Below are 12,971 nucleotides of genomic sequence, written 5' to 3'. Positions count from 1 at the left end.
ATCTTTTTTGTATTTTTGTTGTTGTTGTTCTCTATTTTTAAATTTCCTCTCTGATATTAATTATTTCCTTCCTTCTGCTGACTTTGAGCTTTGCTTGTTCTTTTTCCACTTCCTTTAACTGGTAGATTAGGTTATTTGAGATTTTTCTTATTTCTTGATGTTGGCTTGTGTGGCTATAAACTTCCCTCTTAGAACTGCTTTTGCTGCATCCCATAGATTTTGGAGTGTTGTTTCCATTTTCATTTGTCTCAAGGTATTTTCTGATTTTCTGCTTTCTCTCTTCATTGACCCATTGGTTTTTTAGTAGCATGTTGTTTAGTCCCCACATGTTTGTGTTTTTCTCATTTTTCTTTCTGTAGTTGATTTCTAGTTTCATACAACTGAGGTTGGAAAAAATGCTTGATGTAATTTCTATCTTCTTAAATTTGTTGAGACTTATTTTATGGCCTAGCAGGTGGTCTGTCATGGAGAACTTTCTATGGGCACTTGAAAAGAATGTGTAATCTGCTGTTTTGGAATGAGATGTCCTGTAGATATCTATAAAGTCCAACTGGTCTATTGTGTCATTTAAGACAAATTTTGCCTTATTGATTTTCTGTCTGGATGATCTGTCCACTGATGTAAGTGGGGGGTTACAGTCCCCTACTATTATTGTTTTATTGTCAATTTCTCCCTTTATGTCTGTTAATATTTTATGTATTTAGGTACTCCTGTATTGGGTGCATATATGTTAATGACTGTGATATCCTCTTTTTGTATTGATACTTTTATAATCATATAGTGCCCTTCTTTGGCTTTTGTTATAGACTTTGTTTTGAGGTCTATTTTGTATAATAGGAGTATAGCTATCCCTGCTTTCCTTCTGTTTCCATTTCCATGAAATACCTTTTTCCTTCCCCTCACTTTCAGTGTGTGTGTGTCTTTAGCTCTGAAGTGAGACTTCTGAAAGCAGTATATGGGTCTTTTTTAAAATCCAATCTGCCACCCTATGTCTTTTAACTGGAGCATTTTAATTGATACTTAAAGTGATTATTGATAAGTATGTACTTATTCCCATTTTGTTATTTGTTTTCTGGTTGCTTTCGTAGTTCTCCGTTCTTTTCTTCTTTTTGTTTCTTCCCTCATGGTTTGATGATTTTCTTTAGTGGCATGCTTGCGTTCCGTTTTTCCCCTAGTTTTTGTGTATCTATTATGGGTTTTTGATTTGTGGTTACCAAAGAGTTCATATATGTTGACTGTAACTATATCTACTTGTTTTAAACTGGTAGTCACTTAAGTTCAAACACATTCTAAAAGATCTTCATTTTTTACTCCCCTTTCCCACATTTTGTGTTTTTGATGTCATATTTTACATCTTCATGTTTATCCCTTCACTATTTATTGTAGTTTTAGATGATTTTACACTTCTTTTAATCTTCATACTAGCTTATTTAAGTTGTTGATTCTTTGCCTTTACTCCTGGGATTTTTCCTTTTCTACAGATACTTACTTCTTCTTGTAACCTTTTCTTTTCTACACAGAGAAGAACCTTTAACATTTCTTTTAGGGTAGATTTACTATTTATGAACTATTTTAGATTTTGCTTGTCTGAGAAATTCTTTCTCTCCCCTATTCTAAGTGATTATCTTGCTTTGTAGGGTATCCTAGGTTGCAGGGTTTTCCCTTTCAGCACTTTAAATATATCTTGCCACTCCCTTCTGGCCTGCAAAGTTTCTGCATAAAAAGCCGATAGCCTATGGGGGTTCCCTTGCATATAACTCTTTGTTTTTCTCTTGGTGATTTTAGAATTTCTCTTTAACTTTTGCCACTTTAATTATGACATGTCTTGGTGTGAATGTGTTTGCAGTCACCTTGTTTGGTACCCTCTGTGCTTCCTGTACCTGGATATCTGTTTCCTTCTTCAGGTTTCGGATGTTTTCAACCTAATTTCATCAAATACATTTTTAACCCCTTTCTCTCTCTCTTCTCCTTCTGGGGCCCCTATAATGTGAATGTTGGTACACTTGATGGTGTCCCGGAGGTCCCTTAAACTGTTCTCATTTTTCTTTTGTTTTTCTTTTTGCTGTTCTGATTGGATAATTTCCATTACTTTGTCTTCCAGATCACTTGTGCATTCTTCTCTATCACCTAGACTCCTGTTAATTCCTTCTAGTGTGTTTTTCATTTGTTATTATATTCTTCATTTATGACTGGTTCTTTTTTACATTTTTTAGCACCTTGTTAAAGTTCTCACTGTGTTCATCTATTCTTTTCCTTAATTTAGTTAGCATTCTTACTGCTAATGCTTTGAACTCTTTATCTAGTAAATTTTATTTCTGTTTCATTCGTTTTTTCTCCTGGGGTTTTCTCTTGTTCTTTCAACTGAAACAAATTCCTCTGTCTTCTCATTTTGCTCATCTTTCTCTGTTGTCTATGAATTTAGGTCAAATAGTTACCTATTCCAGCCTTGAAGGGATGTTCCCATATGGGAGCATCCCTGTACAGTTGCATATGCCCTGTAGCTTTGGCGGGAGAGCTGGATCTGATGTGAGCACCAGTCATGCCTCCTCCAGGGTGTGCTGGCACCTGTCTCCTTGGTAAGAGTTGGGACTGGAGATGGACAGCCTAGAGCCATGGCCAGGCGTTTGTCCCAGGGCTTCTCCTCTGGTCAGTGGCCAACATCACTCTATTGCAAGGTTGTTCAGGTCCCAAGTTGCTGAAACAGAAGTCCTGAGGCTCAGGTCTGAGCTGACTTTGTTCTGTCAAGCGTGTATTCTCCTGTCTCCTAGCACCAGCACCCTCGCCCTAGAGGGGAGCAGCACTGGAGCAAGAGGGGCTGGAGTGGGTGACTGGTGTGGATCACAGTACGGACTGTGGCAGTCCTGGCCCCAGAGTCCTGGACCTCTCTGTAAGCACCAGTAATGGCTGTCCCTGCCCCACTCAGAAGCCATTCCAGGTCCAAGCCATTTCCATCCCTCACAACTGAGCACTCCTCTCTTCCACGGCTGCCGTCATCCTAGTGTGGAGCTGTGTCCCAGGGCAAATGGGGCCTGAGTGGGCGCTTGGCTCAGGCTGGGGTATGCTGCAGGGTGGTTGTGGGAAACTGGCCAGAGTCCCGTACAGTTTCAATCTGCTCTCTCTGCTTTGTTTCAGGAGTAAGCAAGTCTGTGCGCTCTCCTCACAAGCGGAGTCTAGGTTTCTTACAGCCCTTCTGTTAGTCCCACTGATTTTCAAACCAGCTAAGGTGATGCGTCTTTTCAGTGTCAGACCCCAGGGCTGGGGTGCAGAATATGTGGCTTGAAGCCCTCGTTCCCCAGGGGGAATCTTCGCCCATGTAATACCCCTCTTCTTCTGGGTCCCCTTCCGGGGCACAGGTTCCAACCTGATTGCTTCTCTTTCCTTCCTACCCAATCCTGTGTGGATCTTTCTTACAGCCTTGGTCGCACAGGAGTCTTTCTGCCAGACTCCAGTTCGTTTTCAGGGAGAACTGCACCACATGTAACTGCATTTTGATGTGTTCATGCGGAGAGGTTAGCTCTGTGTCCTCCTACTCTGCCATCTTGACCTCCTCCCTTTGGATTTACTTGCCATGTCTCACAATTTTTCTCAATTTTCATCCTTATGCTATTAAAATTATGTTCTGGGAGAGTCTGTGATCTTTCAATTTAGTATTTGGGTCTGCAGTAATGTCTACTCTCATATAATCTCATTGTATGTTCTTGGAAAATATTATCAACTTTAAAGCTATTTTCTTCTGCAGCAGTATCCCCAAGGATAGTACTTGATGCTCAGTCACATATTAATCATATCAAAGCATAATATTAAAACAGGATGAGCAGTACAGCTCAAAGGGTGCAAAATAGATGGGATCTGAATAGCTATCCATCTGAAGCAGCAATAATCACTCCCATCATACTCAGTGGTCTCTTCCTATAAGAGAGATTTTTGTGACGTCCCTTCTGCTATCTTGAAATGAAATCCACAGATATAGTGTAGTCTGCACAGTTAAAAAGAAACCCCAGGGACTTCCCTGGCACTCCAGTGGTTGAGAATCCATGCTTCCACTGCAGGGGGCACGGGTTCGATCCCTGGTTGGGGAACTAAGATCCTGCATGCCGCGTGGTGCAGCAAAATAAAATAATAAAAAATAAAATAATAAAATGGAGCCCAGTGTAATATGAGGGAGAAGGAAAAGGAGAGCAGTGGAAAGTAAAATAGCTCACATTGTGAGATGGGAATGCTCAAGCAGCAGTTCCCCAAAGACAGCAGTGATCACGTGCATGGGGTAGGTTCACACATCGTGGCATGGGTGTGCCTTGACATGCAATGTTGGAGACTGACAGCATGAGTGGTGTTTCCATTAGTGGCATGATGTTCCAAAAGAGTGAAAAACTCTTGGTAAACTTCTGAAAAAATGAAATACTATCTTCCTTTGATTTACATGGTAGTGCATTCCTGGAAAAGTCAGTGTGTATTACAGCCTAGCCAAAATACCACTCGTGTTATTCTTTCCGGAGCTGCTTGAGCCCGTGTTTATTTTTATTTTTCTTTCCTTTGAAAAGCTTTTAAGGCAACAAGTTTTCCTGAACTCAGTTTTTTAGTCCTAGTCCATAGATTCTGATAGTTACATTGTTATTTTCTGAATAATCTACAATTTTATTTTTAGTCCATGATCAGAATACTTTTTTAAATTTTGAGTTTTTCTAAGAGGTCTTTTTTTGGTGTTTACTTGTTATTCATTTTTAGTTCTATTGGACTGTGGTCACTAGTATTTAAATATTTTGGAATTTAATGAGGTTTTTCTTGTAGCTTACTTGAGGACTGGGTTTTATAAATGCTCAGTGTGGCTCTTGAATAGAAGGTATAATTTCAGTTTGCAGGAAAAAGCATTCTTTCCATGGCTATGAGATTGGCTGAGGAATTGTGATATATGGACCTTCTATAACAATTTTTTTCAAGGTCTAAGAGAAGTATTTTAAAGATGATCAAATAAGATGGTTTTATTGACTGCACTTCTCAAGGTTTTACCCTGTGTCTTCGAAGTTCCTCCTTTTGTGACTTATACCACTGATTACTGAAGAATGACTTTTTGGCCCACCTGATAAACACTGAGCTCAATCTTGATATTATTATTGTGCCTTCTGTTTTCTTATTTTATTTATTTGTTTTGCTTTCTTTTTGTTTGCATCTGCCTGGCTTATTTTTGTCAATCCTCTTACTTTAAATCTTTCTCTCCTTGAAGAATATGGTTGATGTCCATTTTTGATGTAGTTGAAAAATGGTCTCAATACATGAGTTCACGGCATTTAGATCTGTAATAAGAGACCCATTTGGCCTTGTTTCTGTCATCTCATTTAATGGAGTCTCTTTCTGATTCCTCTTTGTATTTACTTTCAATTCCACAGATGATTGCCTTCAAATACTTTTTAAAAATTTAACTAATATTTAAGCACGTTTACATTTCTTCCTTCTTTCTTTCATCCTCAATTGTTTTGGTATCTTCTAGATTCCTAAGAGCAATGTATTTCCCTAAGTTATCACTTTATGTTATATAGCTCTTCGTTGACATGTACAGTAATTACATTTTGTAGCCATTGTTATGTAAACATATTGCTATTTAGGTCTTTTCTCCATTTAAGTGGAGCCAGTGATCACAAACAGCTCACCTACTACTCACTAGCAGAGTGCCAAGGCACAGAGCAGGAGCCCAATGCATTGAGCCTTTAGGTATTACTAATGCCCAGGTCAGATTAAACAGTTAAAGAGGTATTACTTTGTCCACAATGGTAGACTCACAACCATGATAAATTTGGAAACCCAAAAACATATGAACAACTTTCCCCAAACTTAAATTTTATCCATATTGTGGAGGAAAAAAACGTGGAACCCAAGAAAAATAAAATTTAAATGGGATCTCTTGCTTTACTTTTTGCTACAAGTTCCAGAATGTTTTAAAGCTCAGTGCATCATTGCAAGGCACGTGACACTTCTGGAAAGTGAACGTAGACACTGGGAGTGGCCTAGGTTGTCATGCATACTGCTTTCCATTAGGAATGCTTCCAGCAGCAAGTAAACAACAGCTAAATACTAACACTTTTTAATAGAACATCTTTTCCAGTTTTATTGATATAATTAACATTGTGTAAGTTTAAGGTGTACAGTGTGATGATTTGACGCATGTATATATGATGAACATATATACATGTTCATCAACCTTGCTGTGGTTGATGAACAGCAAGGTTATTTAACACTTCCATCACCTCACATAATTACCTCGTGTGTGTGTCTGTTGGCAACTCTTTTAGCTACTTTCAAGCATGTTACACAGGGTTGTTAACTAAAGTCACCATGTTGTACATCACATCCCCAGAACTTATTCATCTCATAACTGGAAGCTTGTACCTTTTGACCAACCTCCCCCTTGTCCCTCCAACTCCTGGTAACTACCATTCTATTTTCTATTTCTAGTTCAGCTTTTGTAGATGCCATACATAAGTGATAACATATAGTTATTTGTCTTTCTCTGACTTATTATAGTTAGAATAATGCCCTCAAGATACATCCATGTTGTCACAAAAGGCAGAATTTCCTTATTTTTAACTGTTGAATAATCTTCGTGTATGTGTGTGTGTGTGTGCGCATCCTCCCATTCTTCATCTGTTGAGGGACACTTGCTGTTTCCTTGTCTCAGCTGTTGTGAATAATGTTGCAGTGAACGTGGGACGTGGGAGTGCAGATCTCTTTTCAAAATAGTGATTCCATTTTCTTCAGATATGTACCCAGCAGTAGAATTGCTGGGTCATACGGTAGTTCTATTTTTAGTTTTTTTGAGGAACTGCCATACTCTTTTCCATAGCTGCTGCCCCAATTTACATTCTCACCAACAGAGCGTAAAAGAACATTGTTTTTTCAGTAATTAGAGGAAGGAGGTCCCAGGATTTTTTTCAGCACCTCAGTGACGTTATGGATTGAGGATCTGTTCCTTTTTCTACTCAGTCATCTATAGATTGGCCTTAGTCATCCATTGGTTTAGGGTTAGGGTTATGGCTGTCATCTTTGCAAGCACCTCAACATAACAAGCATCTCAAACAGGAAGCATGGGGGCAGGAGCATAAAAGGTTTTCACCTCATGCAGTTGTTTAAATCAGGGAAACAGCTCTTACTCATAGCTCCTACGACAGACATTACCTCGAAGTGGGTGGCATGACCAACTCAGAACCATCCTTGCAAAGAGGTGATAGTCGTGATTGATTAGACCAATCATGATTTATCACTGACTGGTACTCAAACAGACAAAATAGAAATACTGCATATTATGCTAAGTTTTTGGTATGTTTTTGATAATAGCCACTGTTTGAAGATCAGCCCACTATACAGACATAGATAAATCAAGTTATATCTGACTAAAGCAACAGTGTTCTGAGAAAACTCTTTGTAAACTGCTGTGCATCAAAAGGATGAACAATCACTCCCCTAATGACCAAATCTCACCTGTTTCCAGAACTGGCTCAAGTTCTAGCACCACCAGGAAGCACAATGCAGTGAAATAGTGTGGGATTGGAGGAAGCCTGACCAGTTCAAGCCCCGATTCCTTCCTCGTCACCTGTTACCTTGGGCCAGGTACGGAAGCCAGCACCTTGGTTTTCTCAACTGTAAAATACGAAGCTACCACTCCCATACAAGGCAGCTGTAAGGATTAAATGAAATCGCAGACAAATCATACAGATGTCTGACGTTGGTAAGGACAGTTTGGTCTGGCAGTGAGGGGGCCCAGGTAGGTGTATGTGAATAAGACAGCTGCTATAAAAGTAAAAGTATTCCCTGCCCCCCAGAAGCTGAAGTGTAAGTGAGCACCCATTTGGAAAGGAAGTGCGGTAGCAGAAGAAAGGGCTGGGATACAATTAAGGGACATTTCTTTCAGCTGATATCAGTTATATTCCATACTAGTGGTTGCAAATAGAAATTGGTTCACTTTCCTGTTGAGAATCAGCCAGTGAATTTTGGATGTATCATTTGGAAGTAATGGTATTTTTATAAAACAATAAAGCTGGTCATAGAAATTATTTAGGAAGCTTCCTGTGAATTTACTAATAGGAGAACTGTTCGTGTGGAGTAATTAAGAATATTTATGCAGCTACTTTTAAACTGTGTGACGTGAGAGTGACCGTTGTGAAGCGAGCTTACCATCAGTGAGCACTTCTAGCCCAGGCTTTGTTCCAAGCACATTACACGGATCAATTCTTTCATTTCATGCCCACAACAATCCTATGAGGTAAGCACTCTTATTATCTCCATTATTTTCTGGTGAGAAAACGACAGTGAGATTAAACGAGGTTATAAAACTCGTAATAGGCAGCATCTGAACTCAACAATCCAGCTCCAGATCCCACGCCCCTAACTGCTACATCCTCCAGCCTCTCAGTGGAAGCAGAGCTGGGCTAACTTGTTCAGCTGCTTAAGCAAGGCCAGTGCCACTCAGCCTGTCTGTATAAGCAGGTGGCAGTCTGTCCTCACATGCAGAGCTGGAAAAGTCTACTTCGCCTACCTGGAACAGGGGCAGAGCATGTGGGTGCCGCTCAATGCCTGACGGAAAGAGGCGGGGCGGGGTGTCCCCATCACGGACGGGCTGGGACCAACCATGCCATTCTTTGCTCCACAGCTTTAAGTGGCTGGACCGTGTGGGTAAGAGCAAGGCTAGTGAAGTCCACCTCTCCAACAACCTGGATGAAACCAATTAATGTTTGAAACAAATATGAAATTTAATTTTAGACAGAGCCAGTTCAAATATATCACTTGGTGTCATTAAAAAAACAATTTTTTCCACCATTGGAAACAGTGAAGTAGATGCCAAGTGCAAGAGCATCTTCGAGAGAGCACACACATAATTTGAAGATACTTTATTAAGCTCAAAGGTTTTCCATGACTTTTATTTATAAACTCTTACTAGTCAAAAAGAAAATAAATAATAAAACTCTATCTTCAGGAAACTTTTAACAACATAATTTCGTTTTACATGTTTGTCAATTTTAAATTATTACAATTTAGATACATTCAATCATTACACAATGCCAGGAAGGTCAGCCTTAAAGATATCGATAATGTCTATATTGGTAAGTAAAATAATGGTAAAAAAAAAAAAAAGATTCCAGTATGTTAATAATGGGAATATGGAATTATCTTCTTGATCTTGGATTTTAAATACATGGACTTAAAAAACCCAATATTCCTGTTCTCTCAAATAGTGGCTGACACTGTCTCAGAAGCAACCTGCCTGAAGAACTAGTCTGTCCTTGCTGGAGAGGGAGCTGAGGATGCATAAGTACAGAATCAAGGGCCCTTTGCAACGTTAGTCAGAGGCCATGGAGTTGGCCCTGCCGCATTAAATTTTAACTGAATCTCTTTCTAAGCATCAAGGTGGCCATGTAAACGTCACTTGCATGACCACGTATGTATATTACCCGATAAAAGATTTTTCAAATTGCTGAAGTACCTCTTTTCATTATTTAAAAAAATACTGCCCAGCTCTCGTGTAAAAAGGGAGAAAGGCTGGACAAATATATTTCTATAACACCTCCACCACCACCACCAAAAAGGACTCCGTTTCTACCACGTTACACTCTCTCTACCTCCGCAGGAACGAATTGAGGCAATTGTCTGTAAATGAAAAAAAGCAAACCAGGTACTATTTCTGAACAAAGAATTTGGACTGCCTAAATTATAATTCATTTCCTAGGAAGTCCTGATTTTTCGGAAATTTCAGTCAATGTTCAAAGAGAATATTCTCCCCAAACCACCTAAGGAAGATTTGTACTTTCTTAGACCAGCCACACAACTATAAAGTATGGCTTCAATATTAGATCTGGCAACCCACCAACCCCTTTTTAAACTAAATTGCTTGCTATTTAGTTAATTAACTTAGACCTTGCTGTTTGGATTATGCTGTCAAGTAACAATGTCTGGTTATCTATTTAGCTGTGAGTGTGTATCAAGGTATGAAACTTGACACGTCTGAAGGAAACTCAGTGAGTGATGCTATCAACTGTGCACACAGAACACACTTGTGGATCTGCATATGAATAAAGGTCAAATATTTACATGGAATGTTGACCCTGACTTATAAAACTACTATCTTAAATTATGATGTCTTTACATACTATTTATTTAATGAATAGCCTCATTTGATAATTAAAAAAATATGCCTTTCAAATATTTCATAAATATATAAAATTTCACTACACTCTTTTTCTTTAAACAGGACATCTAAACTCTCTTTACAAATCAACAAAAAATATCGTTTTTTCTGTTTGAAAGTCACAGATGCAATGATTTCTGATTGACAGGGTCTTATGGCATGCAAGAATGGGAGGACATGTTCTCTTATACAACTATGGACATTTCTGGTATTTTGAGCTGTATAATTTACTTGCTGAAGATAAGTAGCATCAAAGAAAAATGAGAGATCCCATCTAAATATTTACAACAGAAGAGTCTTTCTTAAACTTCTTTAAAAATGGCAAGACTAGGATGGTATCTGGCCAGTGTTAAATATTTTGATGACGAAGAAATAACATTACATGAAAAGTTTTCTAAAATATATCTTATAGTGCAATTTAAATATATTGTGATCAATTGCACACATTTGAAAAATGATCACATTTTCTTTAACTGTAGCAGTAACAAGTAAAACCTACTTTTAGAATAGGAATCATTCTTATAATTTATTGGGAAAACCCAAAGCCAGATAACTGGCTCCAGAATTTCTGGTGAGTCCAGAAATGTTGTCTGAGGATTTACAAATAAAAATGTCCTTTGTAACGTTACTTGCCCCAGGATATCACCATTCTTAAGCCATAAAGAAAGGTTTTTAGTTTCATAAATAGTAATTTTTAAAAGCCCATCTTCCCTTATTAAACATTTGTTGAGTCACTGATATATGCACTCATAAGGCCTTCTCAAACTGTAACTGTGAATATGTTGTGTCTACGTAAGAAAAAGGTTGCACTTGCAGAATAGTAAGAGGACTCGGCCTTACTGCCAGCCCAGGCGCCTCTATGATGATGTCTGGCTCCTGAAGACTGTGAACTGAACGTATTCAGTGGCTGACATGCAAACTCCAAGGCAGTGATGACGTCGGAGACCAGCTGAAGCACTGAACTCCCGTGTACATTCTCCAGCTATGTCTCCCTAAAAAGTTCAACCCCATTCTGGAGATAGAGCTACACAGTCAAGAAAACGAGGATACGGTACTGGGCAGATTTTGACTTTGGACCTTAAACTCAAACACTGTGCTTGAAATAAGGCTGTAAAAAGATACAAACAAAACCAACACATCAATTTTAACCAAGATTGCACATCTTAACAGTGATATAGATTAAAAAACCCTACCACCAAAATGGTAACTGATTTAATCATGCACTCTACAGAAAAGATAATTATGGAAATTTCCCTTAGTTACGAATGCAACCAGCTCACTGGAACCCAGTGGGTATCTGTCTCCAGTTTGTCAAAAGTTGTTTTAAGCTCACTGAAGGCCACGGTGAGATCATCGTTTACTATTGTTTTGTCAAAAAGATGACCATATTGACTTTCCATTATCTGGGCAGATTTAATCATTTCTTGAAAGTCTTCTTCCTACAAAAAGAAGTATTTTAAAAAACTGGTTAACCAGGCAGTTTTATCACGTCACGTCAATGCAAATACTGCACAACTGGTTTATCTAATGTTGTTCTGTGTTCACTGTTTCACCTCAGCCACGAAAGAAAATTATCCTCTTTAACTATAAGTTCTTCAGAAGCCATAATTTCTAATACCCTCTCTCTCTATTTGCTTGTAACTAAACTGCCCTGACAAGAGGCAAAACTCCTGCCTTACCTAAATTTCAGGATAATTAGTCACTCGCTTATCATTACAGGGATATTTCAGTATTAAAGGAGAATTGTCTACCCTTAGGCTTTGCCTGCCTTGTTCACATTTATTCATAGCAAGGAATGTATAACAAACTACTTTTTCAGAGTTGGATACATTTACGAAAGGACACATATTATGTCCTTCTACGTCTCAGTAGAAGTGGGAAGTGGGTCAGGGGCCCTTCATACTCACATTTTTGAAAACAGTAAGAATTTTAGTTGATTATAAAACAAGACTATGTACATAAACGTGAGTTAAATCTTATGTTATCATTTATTATCTTCATTGAGAAATCTTCACATAGTACAATACTATAATAAATAGTACAATAACTCTTTATACTGTGACTTCTTGGAGTCTTTTCAGAGTCTACATTTCAATGTCATAGAAGATTTTCACAACAGAAATTTTCATTTTAGTGTTAATCCAGAGCCCTGAGTAATTAACCTCATGTAACAGTACCTGTTCAGCAGGGTTGTGTATTGTCAGTACTTTAGAAAAAAGATATTTTTAAAATACTGGGAATCAAAAACATTATCTGTACTTGGTACCCACAATTAATAGTTTACAAATTAATACAGACTGAAGTTAAAGATGAGTTAATTAAGAGAGGGAGGGGAAAAAACCTTCTGCCGTTAAATTTCTCCGCTTTTTATTTTTCAGCCTAAAGTAGAAAACATCGTCTTATGGTTAAAAACAAAAAACAATGAAAGGCCCTGCCAGTCATTCTAGTCATTAACAAACCACGGCTGCCACTTCTGATAACAGTCAAAGGAAATACAAATACAGACGGAATAATGCAAGTCTACTGTCCTACACCCAAAACGATGCTTTCTCTTTCACTATGCTAAATATGATGTTGATACAAACAGACAAGGCAAATTATTAAATTTTCATCTAGACTATTAATGAGTAATAGTACCTGACTTTGGTATTTTTCCCTTTAAAAATAAGGCTAGTTGAAAACTCAGTGGTCTGACTTTTTACATGTGCCTTCAAAAATTTTATAAGTGTACATAACAGCATACAAAATAGCTTAGAGTCAGTGTAATATGAAGGTCGTTCACAGGAGCCGAGAAAGTATT

The 12,971-nt window shown here is 38.2% G+C and overlaps 2 protein-coding genes across 8 annotated transcripts in view; both read right to left on the bottom strand.

The window, feature by feature from the left end:
- The window catches only part of ODAD2 (outer dynein arm docking complex subunit 2), a 269,467-nt gene extending 260,732 nt beyond the window's left edge, over nt 1-8,735 (bottom strand). Inside the window, exons 1-2 of the mRNA XM_027122033.1 lie at nt 8,525-8,735; nt 8,164-8,280 (exon numbers count right to left, since the gene is read on the bottom strand). The gene's annotated coding sequence lies outside the window, so the exon portion shown is untranslated. The remainder of the gene's footprint in view (nt 1-8,163; nt 8,281-8,524) is intronic.
- A 144-nt stretch (nt 8,736-8,879) lies between these two features.
- Nucleotides 8,880-12,971, bottom strand: part of MPP7 (MAGUK p55 scaffold protein 7) — a 265,180-nt gene continuing 261,088 nt past the window's right edge. For all 7 annotated transcript variants that reach the window (XM_027122039.1, XM_027122036.1, XM_027122041.1 and 4 more), the window contains one exon: nt 8,880-11,610. In XM_027122039.1, the coding sequence (XP_026977840.1) occupies nt 11,431-11,610 (180 nt within the window). In that variant the 3' untranslated portion in view covers nt 8,880-11,430. The remainder of the gene's footprint in view (nt 11,611-12,971) is intronic.

The sequence above is a fragment of the Aethalodelphis obliquidens genome, unplaced genomic scaffold (genome assembly GCF_003676395.1).
Source record: "Aethalodelphis obliquidens isolate GAN/ISIS:26980383/991018 unplaced genomic scaffold, ASM367639v1 scaffold23, whole genome shotgun sequence".
Taxonomy (NCBI): Eukaryota; Metazoa; Chordata; class Mammalia; order Artiodactyla; family Delphinidae; genus Aethalodelphis; species Aethalodelphis obliquidens.
This window is presented reverse-complemented; position numbering and strand designations above follow the sequence as displayed.